General features: G+C 43.9%; 1 protein-coding gene across 6 annotated transcripts in view; it reads right to left on the reverse strand.

Annotated features, from left to right (window-relative positions):
• Positions 1-11,866: 11,866 nt before the first annotated feature.
• The window catches only part of Golga4 (golgin A4), an 81,410-nt gene continuing 69,169 nt past the window's right edge, over positions 11,867-24,107 (reverse strand). For 4 of the 6 annotated variants that reach the window (XM_028767253.1, XM_028767252.1, XM_028767250.1 and 1 more), the window contains 4 exons: positions 21,806-21,909; positions 17,519-17,605; positions 15,015-15,075; positions 11,867-12,539 (listed from right to left, as the gene is read on the reverse strand). In XM_028767253.1, coding sequence (XP_028623086.1) covers positions 15,046-15,075; positions 17,519-17,605; positions 21,806-21,909 — 221 coding nt within the window. In that variant the 3' untranslated portion in view covers positions 11,867-12,539; positions 15,015-15,045. The remainder of the gene's footprint in view (positions 12,540-15,014; positions 15,076-17,518; positions 17,606-21,805; positions 21,910-24,107) is intronic. The other 2 variants (XM_028767251.1, XM_028767254.1) reach the window with 2 other exon arrangements.

Raw genomic sequence — 24,107 nt, forward strand, 5'->3', positions numbered from 1 at the left:
GGATCCCTGGGATTTACTGGGCAGTGAGTTTAGTCAACTGGTACACTTCAGGTTCAGCGAGAGACTATTTCAAAAAATGAGGAGGAAAGTGATAAGGGAAGGCAGCTGATGTTGACACTTCTGGTCTCTAAACGCATGTGTGTGCAAACTCTTATATGTGCATACATATAAACACACACACACACACACACACAAATATTTAAAGCAGGAACAACTAATGCTGCTGCGACTACTAATCCAAGCTGTGGAACAGTTTGGCCTCATGATGCTGTGAGTTTCTGGAAGAATGACCCCCACAGGCCTGACAGACAAGGCCCACACAGTCCTCCCTCCCAGCGTTATCTTATCTAAATGAATTCCTTGACAGGGACATAGTGAGATTGTTTTTAAAATATGCTTTACTTGGAGTTAATTAAGGATTAAAAACATCTTTTGGAAAGTACCTAGACAGCCCAATTCAGCTTGTTTTTCTGTCTGTGTCTGTTAGCATCAGTTCCTCCCACGTTGTGACAAGTCACCAGGCTCTAGCATGTGGTTGTAACCTGCTTCTTGAGACAGAAAAGAGAGGCAAGCATCAAAGCTGCAAACCAGGCAGGGTGTGGTTCATGGCATAGTATTTGCTTGGCATGTATAAGGCCCTAGGTTTTGTACTAGAAACACACACTCACACAGACAGACAGACAGACAGACACACACACACACACACACACGGGGCGGGGGGATAAATTGCCAATTTCACACCAGCCTATGGCATGTGTACTTTGCACACAAGGACTTTGAACAGCTGAGAGGCGCTTCCTCTGTGTGTGCTATCTCTGTCTCCAGTGTCCATTCATCTTGTAGGAATGGCATCAGTCATAGCCTTTCCTCCCACCACAAGTCTCAAGAAATGAGACAAAATATAGTTTTGAGCCATAGTCATGTGGGAAAACTGGAAAAGGGGTTTCTTAGAGATATAAAAGCCTTAAGATACCCTGAAATATGGACGGCAGTAAATCTAGTTTTAAAAGAATCCCTGTTCTGAAGCTCACACAGGAAGAACTCTTGCACAGAAGTGTGAGATATGAAGGGTGCTGGGACACTGCAAACTGAGGTAGAGAGGGGCCACTTTCAGATCTCTGTGCAGAACTAGGCTCTATACACCATGGTGATTCCCCTCCTGAGGAACATCAAGAAGTCATGGACATCTAACTCCATGGAAAAGACCTCTTACCTGATATACAACTTACTTCTGAGGAAACAGAGCTAGCAGACAGAGCTGATCTGAATAGTATACTCAGACACAGAATCACCACACTCCACCGTGATGAGTGGTCCTCATCTTAAAGACTGAACAGTTAATAGTTGGGGGAAAAATCAATATAAGGGCTAAGTGAGCAGGGGAATGCACTGCCAAGTCACTGTGTGGCAGTGTCAGGGCAAGTGTGTTTGTCACTCTTCTTGTTGCTGTGACAAAAATGTCTGACACGTTCAAGCATGCAAGGGTTTGTTTTGGCTCATGGTTTGAGAGTGTAGCCCATCAAGGCAGGGGCAGTGTGAAGGCGGGGCCTGGTCACATCGAGCCCCTGTCAGGAAGAAAAGAGAGTTAGATGAATGTGCTCTGCCTACTTCCTCCTGATTCCGTCAGGGACCCATGGGATAGCACCACCCACTTTAGGATGGGTCTCCCCACCCTATTCTAGAAACTCCCTCAAAGGCATTTAGGACTGTCTCCTAGATGATTCTAGGTCCTGTGACAATATTAGCCATCACACCAAAGAAAGCTTACAGGATGTAACTCAGGTTTTAAAAGTATGCAATAGAGGTCCTGAAATGTAGAGTACTAAGAGCAATTTACCAGAAGCAAATGGTTTTTATTCTCTAGACAGAATGAAAATATAAACCAGACACAGAGGAAATCTTAGCAAAACATCTGTATAACAAAAGGCTTCTCTTCCAGAGAATGGGAGGACCCCCAGACTCAACAACTGTTGAATTAACTCATGGAATGCTAGATTTGGCTATCAAGTGTCCTCCCCCATCTCACAGAAAAGGCTTATGGCTCAGGTACTGAAAGATCAGTCGTGGGCCACATTCTGATGGCTCTAGTACACGGTGGGATTGATGGGAGGTGGAAGAAAACAGAAGCTGAGGCTGTGTGTCAGTTCTCTCCTCCCACCTTGCTGCTCCTCTGAGCCATCTCGCTGGCCCCAGATTCTATACAGTTTATTACACTGGAAGTCACACCTCCATGCAGCTGTTACTGTGACTGTATGTTGTATGTGCATGAATGACCTTGCCCACCTGCTCATCTGCCATCTCCGTTTGCAGAACTATGGCTTACACAATGGGACAAACCAGAGCCTGAGCCAGGCTCCACCTCACATGTGCCGAACATGCCTCATTCACTGACGTGGTCTTTCAGAGCCATGGGCTTTAAAAGTGAGCTGTGGTCAGGAATAAATGACAAATACCTGTAGCAGAATACAGTGGGTTCTTGTGACGTTTAGTCCACAACCCTTGTAGAAATGAAAGCATCCAAACTTTTGGTCTCTCCGGTGGAGCTGCCTATATTTTTAGCCGAGGAAGCCATCCCGCAGTCATCCCAAGTCCAGAGGTGGAAAGGCAAAGCTGTTGAAATGCTGACGGGCCTGTGGCCCCATGTGCTCTGCATTAGCCTGCCTGCCTGTTTGTTCTTCTTTGTATTAGATGCTTTCAGTTCTTGTGTGAAAGGTTTAGACACATAATAACCTCTTCCTCACTCTACTCTAGGCCCCTTCTGCAAGGCTTCTGACTGTTGTTACATTTTCTTGTTACATTGTTGGCATTGTCTTCCTGGGGATGACCACTAGGGACCTTCCCTGGAAGTGTTTGTGTGGAATTTGATGCACATGTATACCACCCACACCTGAAGGTGGGAGCTGGGAGAGATTGGAGCAGCAGCAAGTGGGAGGGCCCAGCAGCAGCCCCCCATGCGGTTCTGGGAGAAGTGTCTAAACCCTGAAGGCTGCAGAGGGCTGGGGAATGCCATCAGGCCCTCTCCTTTAGGACCTGGGTATTAGAAACTGAAGTTAAGAATAAAAACACACAAAAGTGGAGGAGTGGAATTTTTTAAAGGGGGCTACAAAGAGAGGGGACCAGCAGTTAAGAGCAGTTACTGTGCTATAAAGGACAAGAAATTGGATCCCAGAACCCACATTGGGCAGCTCACAAATGCCTGTAGATTCAGCACCAAGGGATTCAATGCTTGCTTCTGGCCTCCAAGGGCATCCACATTTACCATACACAACACACAAACACACACACACAGAGACACACACCATACATACACACATACCACACATACACACATAGACACACACACACCATATATATACACATACACACACATACATACAGATACCATGCATACACACACACACCACACATAGACACACACATACATACCACACACACACATACACACATACCACACATACACACATACATACACACACCATACATACACACATGCCACACATAGACACACACCTTATATATACACATACACACATGTACATACAAATACCATGCATACACACACACCACACATAGACACACACACATACATACCACACACACACATACACACAAACCACACATACACACACATACATACACACACCATATATACACACATAGACACACACATACACACAGATACCACACATACACACACACCGCACATACACACACACCATATATACACAATACACATACACACACACCACACATACACACATAGACACACACACATACATACCACACACACACATACACACACACCACACATACACACACACATACACGCATACACACCATATATACACACATACACACAGATATCACACATACACACACATACCACACATACACACATACACATACAAACATACACACACACACACAAGTTGAATTATAACCATTTGAAGTCACGTGACTACAAAGCCATTGCATCATATTTGCCATATTGGTGACACAGAGTGGCAGCTGTTGAGCACTGTTTGCTGAGTGCTATTCTGTTTATACTTTACAGGAAGCTTGTAGGTCAGGGACTTACATGAAGGTCCACCTCTAAGTGACTCATGACGTGCAAGGATTGTATCGATTCAAACAGCTGAGAGTCTGGACTTCATTCCAGTGTCCAGTGAATTCTGCTCAGATGCCCCTGGATGCCCCTCCTCCTCTCTGTTTTCTCCTGGCTTCTCTTTGGGTTGCTGGTGTTCAGTGCAGAAATTCCATACTTCCCTATGACTACAAAATCCCTACAGCTAGGCCGGAGCTCACGTCTGTATTCTATGTCTTGAAGGGGACATCAGAAGTCCTAGAATTAGATTTCTCTCAGTGGTTCAAAGTGGGTCATGTGACCTTCCCTGAACTGGTCTTCCATTGTGGGGGGAGGAGATGGTAAGAGAAAGTGATTGATTGACTCTCTCAGGATGAAGGTGCAGTGTAGCCCCACTTAGGAATGGTAGGTGGAACTGTCCAACAACACTGTTAACTTGGTTTGCCTCTTTGTTGCTGTGATAACCACCATGAACAAAAGCAACCTGGTTACAGTCCCTCATGACGGGAAGTTGGGGCAGGAACCTGGAGGGAGGAGCTGAAGCAGAGGCCTTTGAGGGTCCTGCTCAGTGGCTTGCTCCCCATGGCTTGCTCACCTCTTTCTTATAGAACTCAGGACCACACCAAGTACAAGTATCAAGTATATGTTGTTCCCCGAACTTAAAAATTCCGTCAATTCTCCTTAGAACTCACCGCCTGGGGACTGTTGTGGGGAGCATCAACTCCAGGGATGAGGGCGTGTAATCAACAAAAGTTGGGACCATAGAGAGCTGGAAGTCTGAGAACATAGCTAATGGCATCACTACCTGCCTTCCAGATAACCAAATGCACTCTCCCTATGGGCTCCTGGAATCTGCCCTCACGATGCAAAGAGATGAATGCCAAGGCTCACCCATCACACTCACAGTGCTTTTTCCTTTTCAGGTAACCTTTCTGGAAGACAGCTCCAGAGGTGTGTCTCCTAGGTGATTCTAAATGCAGCCAAGAGAAGACAAACCATCACACCAAGTAACGGAAGCATCTCCAGGAGAAAGGCCACTGTGGAGAATCAGCTGAGGACAGAGAACGTCCACTGGCCTCAGCACCAGTATTACCAAGAGTGGAAACAGAAAGCAGTTGGGTTACTAAGTAAAGGGGTCCACAGGGGGAGGAAAGTCCCCTGAGTGGCAAGCAGTGAACACAGACACTTGCTTAGGGCTCATCTCTAAAGAGCTGTGGTAAAACTGACCTTCTGTTCCCTAGAGGGGAATGTGGAGTGAAGCCAGAGTCAACCATGTAAGGCAGAAGCCATGGGTGGCATCACATTTACATGTGGATGGCAATGACCTGGGAAGGAAGGCAAGCCTGATAAGTGGGCCTTTCCACCTGTTTATAACGATGAGGGCGCTGGGAGACTTCTGAGTCTGTGAAGTACTTGGGGCTCTCGGTTTGGTCCCTAGAACCCACATTAGTGAGCCAGGCATGGTGCTGTGAATTTTCTATCCCAGCATAGAGGCAAAGACTGGTGAAACCCTGGGGCTTGCTGGCCAGCCAGCCTAGCTAAATCAGCAAGATCCGTGCCAGTGAGAGACCCTGTGCGCACCCTTGTGAACTTGCACACACACAAAGGATGCCGTTGGCCAAGCTCACAGAGCAGGATGTTACTCCTACCCCTGGACTCCAATAGCCTCTGAATGAGCACAGCAGGGCTCTTGGCTTTGCCCATAAATGGCCACAGATTTGTGAGTGGCTTCTAGCCCTGCCACCAGAGACAGGCTGCCACAGAGGGACAATAAAAGAGAAGCCGCCGCCATTAATCAGCATGCAGGATTAGATATGAATGGCCGTAGCCTTGCCAGCGAGCTACAACTAGGGCAGCTGACGGGGAAGTCAGGCGGCCCTTAAGCAAAAGCACGACTCTGAGAGCTTCCAGGAAGCCTATCTGAAGAGAGACCACGTAGTTACACAGTGCACTCTGGTTCACAGAACTTAGCGAAACCACAAACCAGAGCAACAGACCACAACCTACACACACTAGAAGGCATGAGTGGGAGCAGAGAGATCTCTTACTTTGCTGGTTCATAGTTCTACATAGTCTGTACACTGGCCCAGTGTAGTCAGTGTCTGTGAAAATGAGCACAGCTTTTTTTCCCTTTCTGGACACACACTCCTTGACATTAAAGGTGTGGCTGCGTGTTTTCCCAGCCCTTGAGTCTGGATTAGCCTTCAAGCTTCCTCTGCTCAACAAAATGCAGAAGTGACAGAGTATAGAACCCCAACCTAGGTTTCAAGATGCTGTGGACTCCCATGGCAGCAAGCTTCGACTGACCTGCCAATGGTGGATCATGCCGTGCCGAGATAAAACATGCTTGTCCCAGGAGGAGCCAATATAGTCATCTAGCACCTGGCACATTTTGGATCTCTCTTCTTGCTCACGGATGCAATGAGAGCTAAAGAAAATGAGACAGGAGAAGCACCTTGTGTAAAAGCAGCTGTCGGGCAAGCCATCGGACCAGCTGTTTTCAAGGTAAAAACTTTCTCTGGGCATACCTGCCCCTCATAGCTGCGCTAACGGCTGAGAAATTATAGCACATCTACTGTTCAGAAACTAAGATTCTAAATGTATGTTATCACAGGAACCACGGTGTTTTCTGACCCTTGAGCATTTTCTTAATGAAGCTCCATCTTTGCCATGTTCAGTAAACTCCAATTTAAAATATTTTTTTTTAAGATTAAATATGGCTATAAGGGAGTTCTGGATCCTCAGGAGGTCTCCACACCTCTGTGGAACTTTCAGGAAAGGCTGATTAGAAAAGCCGCCCCAGTCCTTTCTCTTTCCAAAGAGAGCAGCGCCCTCTGTGGGTTTCCAGATGCAATTACAGGGCTGCTCCCGAGAACAGGCAAAATCCCTTCCTTACGTGTGAATTCAGAAATTGGGGTCCTCTCACTCTTCAGTGTGAAGGTGGAGCACTGGGTCCATAGCATCTTGGAGGCCACAGACTTGAGCTAGCAGAGGAAGGACTGCATGACATGTTTCAGGGACCCCAGTGTGTAAGCACCCTTTGCCATTGCCATTCTACTGTCAGGACCCCTGCTGTCCCCTCATGCCCTCTCCTTTACAGGCTCCGCAGGGGTACCCAGGTTCTTGGTCTCCAGCTGACAGCTGGCTCTTCTTGCTCCTTTTCAGAAAGTTTCTCTCCTTTTTCATCCGACTTTTGCCTCTGGGCCATTCTCACCCAGGTCTCTGTGAACCACACCCTAGGTTCTGCAGAGCTCCGACTCCGCATTTGCATCTCTGTCTCTCTCCGCCTTCCCTTGCTGTGACACAGTGTACATCAGTGATCACAGCTGCTGGAGGGGCTGAGGCTGAAGGCGAGCTCACGGTTGGCAATGGGGTGACTGTCTCAAAATTAAGAAAGGGGAGGACTAGAAATGTAGATCTGTGGCCCTTGTGCTTGTTGTACGTGAGGCCTTGGGACAACAAAACAAACTGATGGGTTGAAGGTAAATAAGACAGATTAATAGGATGGTGGTAGCCCTTCCCTTGGTGTGTCTGGGGTATTTGGAGGGACACAGGTACATTCTTCTGTAATGAATCTCGACTTCTGGTGTACTCCATGCTGACCCAGCTTCCCTCAGTTTCAGCCTCACTGTCAGTCATACCTGTTTGTCTGTACCGTCATGCTTTTAGAAACATATACATTTCCCTGAAGATTTTAGTTATGAGGACTATTAAAATTTCAAGTATTTTCTCTCAATCATCCTTTGGATTTCCCTGGCCTGTTTTGTCTCTCCATTTCCTCTCTAAGCATATTGTGTCTTCTTTCACTTTTGATTTGACTAAAGTTTGTCAATCTCATTCATCTTCTCCAAAATCCAAGCATTATTACTTTTATTGTATTATCCTTCAGTCGCCAGGTCACTCACTGGATTGTCCCTCCATCTCTAGGTTACTCACTGTAGTATCTCACGGTCTCTAGGTCATCCATTTCTTCCTTGCTTTTTCATTCTGTTCCTTCTCCAGCTAATCTGGGTTCTACTTGCTCTTAGTTTTCGAAAGCTAAGAGGCCACAATTGCACTGTTATTCTCTTGTACTCTGAACTGTTTTCTGTTGTTGTTGCCGGGCCTTGCTATATAGGCCCCATATAACTAGCAATAAAATATAAGAGGCCAAACAAACCCCAAGCAGGAAAAAAGAAAGCCTAGAGACATGGCACTGTGCTACTGTTTTACAACTTTCAGGAGATTATGCTAAAGTAACAAATCCGAACCTCAGGTTTGCAACCATCAAGCTGTTTCTTCTTTCTCATTCCCTGACCTACCTTATTCTTTCTCTGTGGCAGACAGGAGACAAAGGTTGAACCATGCCGGGACTGAGGTGTGGCTGACATCTAGTCAGATTGAAGGTGGTGGGGAAATGATTACCCCACTCTAAAAGGAGATAAGCACAGCAAGGTCTGTAGTGGCAGAATGAAACAACACATCCATCTACCACACAGTGTGCAATGGCAGCGGAAGATGCATGTCTTCGCTGGCTGTCCACTCACCTGCACCACATGACAACCTGAAAGCCTTGTCCCACGACTGCACTGGGTGTCCTATCCAGATCTCATCATCCATGCCACAGACTTATGAATTTAAAAAGAGAAATGAAGTGCCTTGGCCACTCCTGACATACAGACGTAGAAGAATGGGAACAGAGCGGGGACACAGTAAGCACTCCTTGTTTAACAGCAGACTCCATCTGACAGGGGGACAGATGTCTTCCTCCTGTAGCAAGGAAAACACCTGAAAAACCTTTCCTCTGTGTCTGTGTGTCTGTGTTGGGGGGACCAACAGTGGCCAGAGGGGATGCTGTCTCCCTAGAGCTGGAGTTAACAGGCAGCTGTCTAGCCATCTCTCCAGCCCCATCAACTGGAAAATGACGGACCAAGACCGCACAATCAAACACACTGCTCTGCATGCTGACCTAAATATTAATTTTAAAAATTTAACACTTCGAAAGAACAAATACCCAACTAAAGATGTCCCAGACTAAAGTGGGGGCACTGCACAGAAGCATGTGGCTCAAGACTAGACGGTCGGTTCCCGCACCTGTTGTCCTCACATTGCTGCCAGGGTGCGTGCTTTAGATGGACTTATTTCAAGTCACCTCTAACCCTTCGAATTTTGGTGATGTCGCTGGAAGGTGACGATCCAAGAGGACAGAGATGCAGAATGTCCATCTGGGCATCAGTCCTACAATGCCAGACACATGGTGCCAGACAAGGCTGCCACAAAGTGACTTCAAGTGTACTCCCTTGTGGGCAGCTTGGGTTGTTTATTCAAGTGTTCTCATGCCCTGGACAATAAGCTCATCGTGGTGTACTTAATGCAAGTACTAAGTGTAACTAACCTATTCAACAGCTGAGAAATGGTTACATTAGGCATGGCCTTTGAATAAAACGGCACGTAGTTCAAGACAGAGTTAAATCAGTTTTAATGACTTTCAATACAGACTTACAGATGGATGCATGCACACACGGGGTTTTGAAAGGGGGAAGACATTAAAAAAAAACAAAACAAAGCAAAAACCTACAGTTGGCAGAGGGTTTGCCTGGCATTCATGAAGGCCTGGATTTAAACAAGAAACAGGCTAGGGAGCTGGTGAGATGGTCCAGTGGGTAGAGTCACTTGCTGTAAAAGCCTGCTGATCTGAGTCAATTCCTGAAACCACAGGAAACTGGGAAAACGGACTCCACAGTGATCTCTGCACGTGAGCCATGACACGCACGCACGATCATGATGCACAAACGTGCATATGGTAACGTTAAAAACTGCTTAAAAGGACTAACACATACACATCATAAAATCAAAAAATACTGTTCCCATCCTTTAGTTTAGAGTTCAATCATTTCTAGCAGCAGGTAATAACAAGCCCAACCTCTACGAAGCTCTACATGTACCCACATACACAAAGCAGCACAAATTATAGTCACTGCAGGTAAAGGCTCTGCCAGCGTGGCAACTGAATGAGCCCTCACAGCTTTCCCCGAGAAGCACTGCTTTCTTGGCAGCAGGGCTTTTGACCCCAGTTATGAGGACAGACAGCCTCTGGCCAGGTCTGGACTGAACACTGAGATCACAGCTCTTTCTCTGTGGTCTGGAGCTGACTTACAGCCATTATAAACTTTTATTTCTCAAGCATCAGAGAATGGAAGACAAAGCACCCAGCCCTGAGCTGACAATATGTCCTGTAAATATCGTAGAGAAATGTCTGACGTTTCCCAACTTCCAATCAGTAAGGGTTGTTGAAAATTCTCACCTGGGCCCAAGGCGCTAACATGAGTATAACCAGATGCTCTTCTTCCCACTGGGGTACGAAGGCTGCGACAGTGGTACTGCTCATGTAGAATGTGAGTCATTGAGGAAGAGCCAGCAGCACCTGCTTGCCATATGAACCGCTACTCCTTTCTTGACTCCATGCTTAGAGCCCAGCTTGACTGGCTTCTTAGGAGCTGGCAAACTATACCTTAGAACCAAAATCTGGTTTAAAAAAATTTTTTTAAGATTTACTTTTTGTGCATGAATATCTTGTCTGAATGTCTGTACTTGTGCCATGTATGTGCCTGGTGCCGATGGAGGTCAGAGGAGGATGTTGGATCCTCCGGAAGTAGAATTACAGATGGTTGTAAGCTGGTAAGTGGGTGCTGGGACTGAACCTGTGTCCTCTGCAAGAGCAGCAAGAACTCTTAACTGTGGGGACATCCCTCAACCTCCCAACACCTTTGACAAGGACATTTTGAACAGTATCTGTGGGACATGAGAGCACAGTTGCACGCACGAACTCACAAAGCCTGGGGCAGCAAGCACAGGACTTGCACAAGGTCAAGCCAGCCGAGACCCCAGCATGGGTGGGAGGGGCCCACGAGTCCCACTTATGAAGAGCTACTGGGCAGAGGATGGCTGCCGGGAAAGGGAATCGGTTTCCTTCAGGGATGTGGGTCCTCAGAGGCCGCCCATGCTCCAGAAGACGTTCCCACATGCAAGTACGTGGAAGCAGCACTGAGAAACCCTGTGAGTACTAAATTAATAATAACTTTAAAAAGAGAACACATGAAGTCGGGAGGGAAAGGGACTGGGAAGGTGGATAACATCCAAACACAGTTATGCATGTGTACAAACATTTAATATTTAATACGAATAAAGTTTTATTGAAACACTATGTTCACTCATTTAAAAATTGTCTATATAGCTGCTTCTGACTACAACAAGGGGGCAGCACTGCCACCCTGGAGAGAAGCATAAAAGACAAGAAGAGAACTACTGTCTCAAACCCTTCAGTGGGACACAATTTTGCCAATTTAATGAGCTGTGGGTGGGAGTGTCTTCTCTCTACAGAATATCAAGCAAGTCAGTTGTAGGGTGTGGGTGGCCCCTCCCCTACAGTGCAGGAAGCCCCAGCATGCTAGCAGGCTGGGTGGATAACCAGTGCTCCATCCTGAGCAGAGGTTTTACAGATCTGAGTCTGAGAACCATGTTGCCTAGGATGTGAGGAGCATGAGAACCCTTCTGAGCAGTTCCCACAGCTTTGTGTCCAGAAACTTCTCTCTCATTAGGCTTAAGAACAATCAGTGACTCCCAGAACAGAAACCCTCCTGTAACATACAGGAGGGGTGTCCACGTCCTCCTCAGTTACTCATGTCCTAGCAGTCAGCATTTAGCTGGCCCGACAGCCCTCATGACATTTACCCTCCTGAACTGAAACATGGATGCTTAACCATCTTGAAGTGATTTTAACTGAACAAGAAGCACAATGAAAACTATTATATAGGAAATAAACTTTATTTATCTGATCCTCTGAGATGACATGGCCAACAGTCACAGAGCTGCAGACAATAGGATTATGTACTATTTACAATTTACAGTAGTATTTTTTCCTCTGAAAAATAATATAAGTACAAAAGCTAGGTAAACATGAGGTACTGCCATTTGGGATTTATCATAGCATAAAGAATTAGGCTTTAGCAAATATTCAAAAAATCAATCTGTGAAACAGTCAATTAAATTCTCTAATTTATCAGAAAAAATTCACTTAAGTTTCACCTCAAAATGTATTGCACAAGTCTTTAAGAAGAAAAAGAAACCACCCTAAAATAAATAAGGAAGATGGACAGTTCTTTAAAGAGTGGGAGAACACAAGAGACACTGAACAGCCAGCCAGGTGGGGCCAATCAGAATAGCCTTTAAACCACAGAAAACTTCCCAAGAAAAAAAACTGAATAAAAAAGAACAAAACTATCACCATTTCTCCACCAAGAATGTCTGCTTCAAAAGCAATGTATCTGTGGCCAGGGTAACATCTGTCTTCAAGCTACACAAATGGCCCGTAATGACAGCGCCATTCTCCAAGACCACCACTCGGGCACAGCTTCCTGGGCAGCGGCTGCCCAGACTCATGCTCCCCATTTCTTCAAGATGAGGTTCGGAGCCATGACTGAAAGGAAAAAGGGAAACTAAGGTGAAATAAGAAAAACAAGCAAGCAAGTTCCCACAGACAACTTGTGTGAGATTTGTTTTGTTTCTTCAAGATAAATAAATTAATACTCTAGGAATGACAGTAAAAAAAAAGTAAACATTTCAAAAACTGATTCCAATTGGAATATTCTAGAAACTACTGTTAGAATGATTGAAACTGATTGATAGCAATCCCAGAAGACAGTGCTGCTGAGCCCTGACAAGAGCCATGGCACAGACTGTGCTGTGTGGGCACTCTCACCAAGCGCAGCTCTTCAGACAGGGCTCACAGGGAAGGTGGTGGTCCCACCTTCCCAGGGTGTGGATTTGCTATATCCTGCAATGCTCTCAGCAAGACAAATGCACTGTGGTGTAAAGGGTTAAGCTTCACCGGAACTTCGTGAAAACGTAAAACACGTGCTGAGACAAACCCAGACTTTTCCTAACAGTTTCCTGGATTAAACTGCTAAATGCTCGGGCTCAGATCTGACTAGTTTAAGATCTTAGAGAAGTAACTGTCCACGTAAGTGTAAGTAACAGACAGAAACTGTCCATTTACACTCAGTAGAGGGAAATGTCAAGGTATTCTGAGTATTTATTTACAAAGCTAGCTCAACAACCACGCTGGCCCTGGGAACCTAACGGAGAGATGGGGGGAAAAAAACCTTCCAATGAGGTTGCTCCTTTTCAACTATTATTTTGAAACTTTGGCTTGAATGCACTTAGGAAACAAAAGTCAGCTCAACAAAGCAGCACAAACCAGTGCTGAGAGCATGACCACTCAACGGAGTGTGCTCTCTGTGGGGTCTGAGGTCTAATTACTTATGAAAGGTCTCATTTGAAAAATGGGAAAATTGAACATTATGTATAGTATCAGATAATATTAAGTTTACTGAGTATGGTAATCCCCATGTTAAGATGCATTTATCCACTTATGTCTGCACAGTCAATTGCTTGTTGTAAGCACGATGCTTACAGGTATCTGTAAAATGTTACAAAATGGGGAGATACATGGAGAGAAACCAAGAGTGAGAACAGGGAGAGGTTTTCACAAAATGTAAGTGATGGCAGATGTGGGCATTCACTCAGGGTTTTTTTTTTGCAAAGCTTAGGTTTCAAACCAGGAGTCGAATGGACAAGCACTCAATCAACAGAGATGCTGAGGCCCACATTCCCAGTATGAAGGGACCAGCTCTGCAGCCCCGCCAGTGTGGAAAGCACTCACGGGCTCTGCAGCACGGCCAGTGTGGAAAGCACTCACTGGCCTTACTGCTTGTCAGCTCTCATCTGCTTACTATTAAAGCAAACTAATGAAACCATGCTCTGCACTGCCAGTCTCCGGAAAGGAGACAGGAACAACTCAGCTCTAGATAACCTTGTAAGCAAATTAAATAAGATGTGGAAATCAAAAGGAGACTCAATGCAGGGATTTTTTAAAGAAGGCAAACAAAATTTAAAAAAACAAAAACAAAACAAAAAAAAACCCAAAAACAGGCACTGGAGAGATGGTCTACCGCTTAAGAGCACTGGCCGCTCTTGCAGAGAGAGGATCTGAGTTCGGGTCCCAGCACCCACACAGTAGCTCACAACCCCCTGTGACTCCAGTCCTAGGGATCTGACACCTCTTCTGCCTCTGTGGTACACATACATACAGACAAACATAGACACATAAAATAAGTAAATCTTTTTAAAATAAAATAAACATTTTTAAAAGCTTCTGTAAAAGATCCATCCCAGCCTTGCCATTCTTCATCCTGCTCTGTTTGTTCACAAACCATTGTTATCATCAAATACAGTCAGATGTCAGTCACTGAGATTCAACTTGTGATTCGTGACAATTACAGGAAGTTTAAGGTACACATGTACCCTAAGTGTTTAAGACGATATTAAATCAAGCTAATGACGATGACTACTGTGTGAGGCTGGGAACCCTTAAATGTTGAGGACCAGTAAATGGTGGGAAACATTTTAGACAATTACATTTCACTATAATAGAATGTTCATCAGAGACGGCCATATTCAATCAAACTAGGCTGCTAAGCAGCAGCCACAGAGCATACACGCAGTGAGCTGTGTGATCATGGGATGTAATAAAACTGCATTTATTTTTAAGCAACTTTATTGGTTTTATTTTTTTTAACCTAGTGGTCTCACTAGGCTTTGCAGTAACTTGGGCTCTCTTCACTTGAGTCTGAAGCACAGCACAGCACAGCGCTGCACGTCCTCCCTTGCATCCACCAGTATCCTAAATCTCTACATCGTAATCTGCAGCCATTCTTGGTGGCTGTTAGTCTATGTATCAGTGTATTTCACAGAATCAACAGAAAGCAACTACTTTAACCCAATGTCATAATCATGTCCATTAAAAAGAACAAACTAATCCCAGCAAAATGATTGACGGCATACAATATGCGTGATCTCTGTACCAAAGACACAGACACGGCTGTCCACTCACCACATGCACGCTAAGCACAGACTGACGGTCATCAGAAGATGCCACTGCGAGGTGAGGTGAACTACAAAGCCAAGAGGAAAAGCTTAGTGGGTTAGTTTTCAGACAAATGGTGCAGAGGTTACACTGTGCATATGAAGGACAGAATTACAGACGGTACCAAAGTCATTTCAAATTCAGGGTCATCGGGCACAGCATAAGGAATATGTAATACTTCCCCCATCCTAGATATTTACTTTCAATTTTCATTTAAATGTTTAAATGCTGAAAGATGCACTTCATGCTAAGGGTGCATTTAACTGCCAAGTAAATTAGAGGGGTTTATATTATGAAGTGATTTTTGTTATAATTTCATTGCCAATTACATTAAAATTTGATTTCCATAATTTCAGCTTACCCCTAAGAATTTTTAGAAGTCGATGAATTTGAAATTCATATAAACAATACACCTGTATGTTGAATTCTCATTCCTAAAAGGTGTCAATTTTATCACTGAATAATTCCCTCATAATTCAACAGACTGTCAAGAGGAACGGCAGGAATGATGCAGCATGCTGCAGTTCTAATGAAAAGGAACGTGATGTCAGTTTGTTTTACTGCAGCAAACTTCTTAAATAAATCCCACACCCTCATTTCAAAAGGCCACCATCCACCATCATTTACTCATGTCATGGTTTGCTTTGAAATGGCAGTATGACAACAAAGGCTGTTAACCAGAGCTGAGCTTATTTCTGGATGGTGTGACAAGCCTCTGAACTGTATGTGTGTCTATGTGTATGTGTATATACACACACAAGTTAGTAAAATGGAGCAAAATGAAAACAAACTAGAAAAATGTCTTTCAATACACACAGCATAGTAAGGTTAGTATTTTGCAAGAAAGTCTGCAGAAGCACACAAGACATAGGAGTGTGGCTATCCCGTGTCTTCTTTGAAGGTAAAAAACCATGGAGAGAATTGAATAAAGAGGAATCTAGTGGAGCTAGTCAATGTTTTATATTGAGAGAGTCTCCCACTTTGTGACCCACAACAACTCTGAACTGGGATTCTTCTGCTTCACCCTCTTAAGTGCTCGGATTATAGGCATGTTCCCCGGCTTGCCACACTATTAACAGTGATGACCTTGGCAGGGGGCGAAGTCTCATGTTGAAGATTATAAAAAATTTTCTAAGTAATTTTTTGAATTGTTTGTAACATTTTAGAAAGAGATCTGTCATGTCTTATTTTAACAATGTCAGCCAAACCACTTTCCCAATGAAAAACATATTTACATATGCATTGTTTTTTCATGAAGCATCACTCGTATTTGCATTTGTTTTCCAAATCCACCCAGCATGCATCTTATCACATGCCAGGAACTGATCAGCTTCATGGTGGGTGGAAGCATCTAAAATGCCACGAAGTTCTGATGATTCATTAACTTAGGGAAGACAAGTGAGACAACAAACCCAGCACGGTTGGTCAAGGACTAAGACATGTGAGGCTGGGGACGGAGCTCGGTGGCCAGGGCTCCAGCATGCATAAGGCTCTGGGTTTCAGTCTCCAGCACCACAAAGCACAGGAGCAACAGACAACATGGAGGACAAGTGTGAAAGCCGAGCCCAGTGAGCAATGAACGGTTTGAAGCAAGGAAATCAAACCTGCAGACCCAGGGGAGGAAGCTCTGCCCGGGCAGTCGCCAGGGAACAGACATGTGGGTTTATGTTTCTGTGTCTGTAGCACTTCAATGAGAAAGTGTGATTTTAGGAAAAATTAAGAACAGGCTTCTCTGTAACAAAAGACTTTCTTGATTCCAATTTCAGCCAATTACAATATACTTTATAAATGAAATTCTCTTAAAGATACAGGAAAGAATCCTGAGTCACTATACAAATATCAAGACTCTCTTCAGACTGATAAAAAGATCAATCAATTTGAAGAATTTTCAACTTACAGGATCTATCCCACTTCATGTCCATACAGTGCTTCACACTTCCTACACATCTATTTTATCATTTGAATGGTCTGCCAGGCCTATCTGTCACTCACATATGATTAAACAGAAGTTACCATTTGTCCCTAAAAGTAAAGCTTCCTATTTCTCTGTAACAATACAGGAGCAGACGGCTGCAGACTGAATTTATTCAGCAAGCAAAGGGTCATGACATATGAGGCTTTGTTTAAAACCTGTGCAGGTCAGTCTCAGGGGCAAAGGAGGATCAACTCAAACCAGCACCCACTTCATCCCTTCCTAGGATGAATGCTACTTAACTCAAGCTCTGGAAGCCCACCCCACATGTGTGGCATCAACTGTCCACCCTACTAAGAACTCTTTCCCTGAGAGTCCCCATCAAATCTGCCTGGGATTAAACTTTCTTAATGTCCATCCACTGCCACTGCTTAGTTGTGGTGCAAAGACATTAAAAAACTTTCAATTTATTTTACAAACAAAGAATAAGGCTCTACAAAAGAGGCAGAATATAAACTGTAAGAAAGCTGCCTCCCTACAGCTGACTTCAGGAACTTACCATCAGACGAGCATCTTCTCTTTCCAAAATTTTCTGAGCCTGATCATCAGGGAATTTCAGGACAGTGGTTATAACTTTGGCCATGGTCTGGAAGCAACAGGAGAAAGATCATTGGCATAGGACAAGGCAAACAAGTCTCACAGTGTTCTGACATGTTCTGGAAGATTCCTTAGTGCTCTCAATGGAAGCCACAAACAAAGAAGTATGATGTGAAAGTGTCAGTCAAGGAAGTAAAGACCAGCACTAGCGTCTCAATTTAAGAGGGCTCCTTACAAAGTCTACTCTTGAATTACTTCAGATAACGTATTTCCAATAGCATAAAGCTGAATAAAGATCTAGCTGTTGATCTTTTGTCTCATTAAAATAAAACTTCATCACGAATTCATCTGAAAGGGCCTCATATTTGCAGTAACCTATAGGATACATTGGCAAAGCAGATGCTCTAAGTGACCAGGATTAGAGGCTCTAACTAAATCACATCATATGTCTCAGAGACATGGGCTACTAAGTGGACATGAACATGCTCAGTAGTTGCTTTTCAAGACATGCAGCACGTCACCCTAAGAGAAATTACATATTAAAGGAACACAGATGTTTTGTTTGGTAGAACACATGATGAATCAAAACATTACACATGGGAGTTTGCAAAACAAGATCATAAACTGTGCAGATCAGAATAAATATACCGTAAGTCAGACTGTCACCCCAAAAGCTCCTGGAAAATTCTCCTCAAAGGTTGAAAACTCCCTATTGTGTATCAAGATGAGATGTTGTTAGGAAGACAGAGAGGAGAGAAGATGTCACTTATGAAATGAGAATGACAATGAGTTCAGTGCTTACATCTCAGGTCAGGTGGTACTCTCTCCTGGGGACTCCTACAGTGCATGGTAGAGCATCCCAGAAGAGGGAACCAGTGCCCATGGCTACATGAACTCTGTATGTAGGCCTGTGTGTTTGGTGGCAGCAGTGGGGTTCTGGGAAAAGTTGTAGGAAAAAAATCAGCACAATATTATCAACCCAAAATTTCGGAACTATATTCGTATCACTAGAAAAAAATTCATCATTAACAAAAAGGGAAGAAACTAACATTTTTAAATTCCTATTACCTGTAGAGAGTTGAGGTAGGACAGAGCATATTCCTAATAACAGCTCAACCAATTCAACTGAGGCTATTTTCAGCTGCAAACCCCACATACAATGACTTTAGTTTCAGACATCTATCTTGTCTTTGGCTTTGCCATTTTAATAGCTTAAAACAACCACATTCTTGGAGGACCCCAGAGGTATTGACAACACCTCACTTAAGTTATATTAACTAGACAGAACACAAGCTAGTGTGTTAAACTTGAGTACAGAGATCAGGTATATGTGTCATGAACTGGCAAAAAGAAATAAGAAGTAAAAACTATTTCAGTACTTTCTTTTTACACAGAGAGGACTTCTTGTGTATTAATAATAAAGATTCCCCTCCCCTCCAGGTTACCAAAAATCTAAAATTCAAAGGTTCACTTATATGAAACACTTCCTTAATTTCAGTATCATACATATCAAAGCTTTCATCCTGAAACCACATATGCATGTTCAAACATGTTTATAAAAACATGTTTATAAAAACAGAGCTATAAACTGTGACTAGCTGTCTCTTCCCACTTGTAGACAACACTAAATGGAAAATCTATCCCTAAGTTCGTCAGCGACCCAGAATCCATAGCTGACAACCAATAAGGCCTCCAGCTTGCCAGAACCCAGGCTCTTTACACCTTGGAAAGAAATCAGACTGTCTACTCTCCAAACCACATCCTCAGGCCCGAGTTAGCTAGTCAGGAAAAGTTCAAATGAGCCACCTGATTTATAAGCAGGCTCTTCAGCTGGTGTTTCCTCAGGGGATGCCTCTTCAATGACTCTTACAGAGCAAAAAGGCAGGCAGACTGGATTTCCATGTCAATGAGAGAGTACAGGACCAAAGCCCGTGAAGAGGAAGAAAGCGGGGCTGAAGTAGCACCACATGGTAGGAGCATGCGCACAGAATGCAGCATTCTCCAAGCACCTGCCTCATAACGGATGCTGCAGTAGAAGCAGGTGAAGAGAAGCAGGTAGGATGACACGGAGAGACTGCCAATGCAGGTGGGCAGCACATCACCAAGTCCTCCACAGGCTGCTCGCCACTTCTGAGTTCTTTGTTAAAGCAAACCACAACAGATGCATCTAAAACCAGCTCTATTCTTGTTGGAAATTTCAGAACTATCTTCTCTGTGAGACATACACACAGGTAAAATTCTGGAAGTACTTCAGATCCTCTAGCCTTCAAGACGGTCTGGTCCTAGCTAGGAACACTTGTACCTCACAGATACAGTGCTCAGCTGGGCCAGACTACTTGGCACTCGGGAACTCACGTGGTTTTGTTGGGCCTTCACTCTGAGCTGCTGCCCATCCTGCATGAGTGCTGAGTACTCAGTATCAAAACCTACTTCTCGCCTTGCTTAGAGCCCAGTCTGTCTTGACCCTCCACAAGTGAAGCACTTAAGTCCTTATCCTGCACTCTGCTCCACAGCCTGCTTAACTAAGGACTAGGCACTGTTCAGTTCTAGAGTCAGCAGTGGTAGTGGCTTCCACATCACTATCTACCGTGGCAGTCCATACAGCAAGGAACGGACAGTAGATTAAACACTCGTTTCAGTGTTTACATGTGAAATGTGATGAAGACTCATAGACTGTTCATCCTTAGCCAGAAAATCACAACAAACGCAGACAAAGGTGGATGAAGAGCTATGTTGCTGAGGCAGTGGTGCAGTCTTCTAAGCTGTAACCTGAAGTGAACGAAGGCTCACAAAAGACAAGTTACATTAGGCTTGGGCTGTTGTGTCTCTCTTCCAGAGGCTCAAACTTGGAAAGCACATTTCACAAGCATTACACTTCCCAGGAGCAACAGGCAGCAGCTGACATGCTAGACTCAGGAAGGCTACAATCTGTTAGCCACAACCCTTGAACCACAGCATTAGGGTCGACAGTGTCTACAGTCCTGGGAGCAGACTCACAGCTCAGCCTTCTTCTACCTACTGCACATGCACAAAATGTCACCCATCCACCAAGCTGCAAGTCCAGGCTGCTGCTTTAGCCCCCGTGAGAACGCAGGATGAGAAAAGAGTTGTTCAGCACCTTTGCTTCCCAAGAAAAGATGAACCAAGAAAAGGCACTGGACCACAATGAACAAGCATATCCCTTTCTGTAACACAACTCAAGATCTTATTACTTAAACATAATTTTTACTTGAAAGGGCCTTATGGCCAGACATGGTGGTATATGCCTATAATCCCAGCTCCTGGCAAGCAAAGCACGTCAGCAAGACGTTGCCCCAAAAGTCCAAAACCAAAGCCAATGGGGTGGGGGGAAATACCTCCCTAAACTTGTTTGATGTAAATAAAACTTAATTTCTATATATACTAAGATATATACTAAAACCTCAAATGACCTCTGGCTCCTGGTGCTTCTCTGTGCGTCCTACAAAGCTATAATACTATCTTTAGGTCTTCATCTATGCCTTTGCTCTCTTTGGTTTTATATATATTTTCCAAATCACTGTCTGAACTGGACTAGCATCTCTATAACTCACAGACAGGTCATTATCCCATTCACAGTCATGACACAGACAATGTAACTCCCATGAGGAGTCTACAAGTGTCAAAAGCAGAAACTGACTGCAGTGAAAACTCTTCCTGATAAAAAGTTCATGAAATTCCCTAACTACATTCAATTCCATTCAAGATACATTTACCAAATGTCTAATTTAAGGTTTAAAATAAACAACAATCAAACTATAGAAGATATATATAGTAAGGCTCTGTATCAAGAGCCTTATGTAGGAGCTATGTTCTAGAGAACAAATTGACTAACAGTTCCTACTTGCATAGCATAGTAATTTAAACATGATCAATAACCAGTGTATGTAGAAACAACTTCTAACAGATTAAATTATCTCTGGATGTTCCTTAGCAGTCACTGTCAGAGACAGAATAGTGATTCACAGTGCTATCTACAGGGTCCTAAAACCTCCTTAAAATACAATTGCTTCTCCTACTTTTAAGATTTGAAATCACACACTCACACACATACACACTCACACACATACACTAACACACGTACACACACACATGTACACACACAGACACACACACACACACACAGAGTTCATTTTTGTGAACACTGTCTGCCCATACAATCTCCTGTGCACATACTATCAATGAGTGTGTAAAAAGGGGTCTCATAAAAGTCACGAGGCAGGAGCTGTACCTTGGTCTCCCGACCCATCATATACTCAAACAGCACTTTTCGCAAATATTCAAACTCAGTAGGTTCTCCGAAGAGTGAGACCTCAGTGTGGTACAAATTGCCACCTGTCAAAAAAGACAAAAATCAAATTACAAAAGGAAACCCAAATAACTAATCACTCAGTAAACAGACACATCAGGAAACAAGGGAACAGAAAGAGGTTTGTGTCCCTCAGCTCCTGTGAGGGACACATGCTCACACTAGGAATATCCCAACTACTATAGTAGAAGCAAAAATTAGAACTCTTGTAAAATTTCTGTTTCCCATATGCATTCTTCTCCTACAAGAGCACATAACCAGCATACAGCTCCTTAACTTTGGTATTTCTCTACTCAATAGTACATGAGTGAGCTCAGATATGCCAGTGACTAACATGACCATCTTCATGTTACCATACATGAGTGAGCTCAGATATGCCAGTGACTAACATGACCGTCTTCATGTTATCATACATGAGTGAGCTCAGATATGCCAGTGACTAACATGACCATTTTCATGTTATCAAGGATTTAAGATATTTTTAGTTTCTTTTTAAGAATGCCAATATTAAAGTTCTTAGTTTCAATCAAATTTTCAAAAATGCTTTGAAACACAAATAAGAAACCTGAAGTGTGTAAAGTATTAGTGTCATAGTGATTTTTCCAAAACTTTTATATCAACTGGGCCCAGTGGTACAGCCTGAAATCCCAGCTACTTGAGAGCTCAAGTAGACTGTTAAGTATATGAAAGGGAGGAACAGAAAGAGGAGTAAGACAGAAGAGTAATGGCCATGGATATGCTACAAGTATATTGTATGCATACATGGAAATGTCCTGAAAGCTCATTAATTTGTAGAACTAATATAGGCTAATAAAAAAAAATAAGGCAAATAAGTAGGGTATTTAATGCCTTATGGAAAAGAAAATGGCCACTTAACGTTAGAGGACACGGAAGACCTAAGGCACACCACCAAGGAAGAAGTACATGCTGCTAAACTAATGAGGGACACAACAGTCCCTGGTGACGCTCAGCCTACTGCTAAGACTAGGAACACAGTCAGCACGTGCAGACCAGCTGAGCCATGACAGCAGGGGAGAGGCCACTGGGTGCCCAGGGCCAGACAGCATGGATAAATGCAGAAACATCTAGGTGGATAAATGCAGAAACATCTAGGTGTACCTAGTATACTATCTCACATGTTGGGGCATGTCAGCTCTAGTCTCAGTCCTATATTTTATCGAACACCTTTCACATGTGGACTATGGAAAGCATGTACGAGCATGTACAGACTAATGGAATAAAATAAACAACCTAGATGACTCACACATTAAACAAAAGAAATGGATCATGTAAATTCCCTAATTTGGCAAATCTAAATACAATGTTGCCAGAAACTTTATAGATAGATGTTAAATAAGAGGGCAGAAGAGGGAGTATCACAGCGTCAGAGGGATTCAGCACCATCAAGGTGCTAACTATAGTATTACACAAGTACACCTAGGAGCTTAATGGAAGGGGTGATGCTTTACCTCTCCCTACAGGAGGTGGGCATTTGAATGTGACTACGGGAGGTGGGCACTCGAATGTTACTCCTTAAAGCAGCACATGGAGGAGAGATGTGTGCACAGCCCATTAGACTTCTTGGATTCCTTTCATCATTTAAATGTGCTGATACATGCAGTGTGTGACAACAAAGTCTGGCAATGGAACTTAGCATCATGCGTCAGGGACAAAAGGCTAAAGACACCACATGAAACAAAGCACACCAGACATGGAATGACAAGTGCTGGAGGGTCTCGCCTCCACATGAAACCTACACAGGCTGAGGGAAGAACAGGATGAGACGGAAGCTGCCATGGGCTGGGAGGGCAGGCAGAGTAGAGGTGTTCATTGTTGAAAGGAGGCAAATTTCAGCATCACAGTAGAAATTCCTCCAAGACAGATGGCTATTACACTGGGGACAGTGTTGTGTTAACTTACTGAAAGTCGGCAGGACTAGGTCTAAAGCATTTCCGCCATGTGCTTGGCTGGATGAGAACAGAACACAGACTCGTGTACTTGAACCTTTGGTCCCCAGTTCTAGAACTTGTTTTGGGAAAGAGTAGGTGTGGCCTCGTTGGAGGTGGTATGACACTGTGGAGTGGACTTTGAAATTTCAAACACCAAAGCAAGCCCAGTGTCTCTCTCTGCCTGCTGTCTGTGGATCAGGGTCTAAGTTCTCAGCTACTTCCATTACTACCTATGCCTGCCTACTTGTTCCCCTCTTCCCAGACATACTCATCAT

Source organism: Grammomys surdaster, unplaced genomic scaffold (assembly GCF_004785775.1).
Source record: "Grammomys surdaster isolate TR1022 unplaced genomic scaffold, NIH_TR_1.0 172, whole genome shotgun sequence".
NCBI lineage: Eukaryota > Metazoa > Chordata > Mammalia > Rodentia > Muridae > Grammomys > Grammomys surdaster.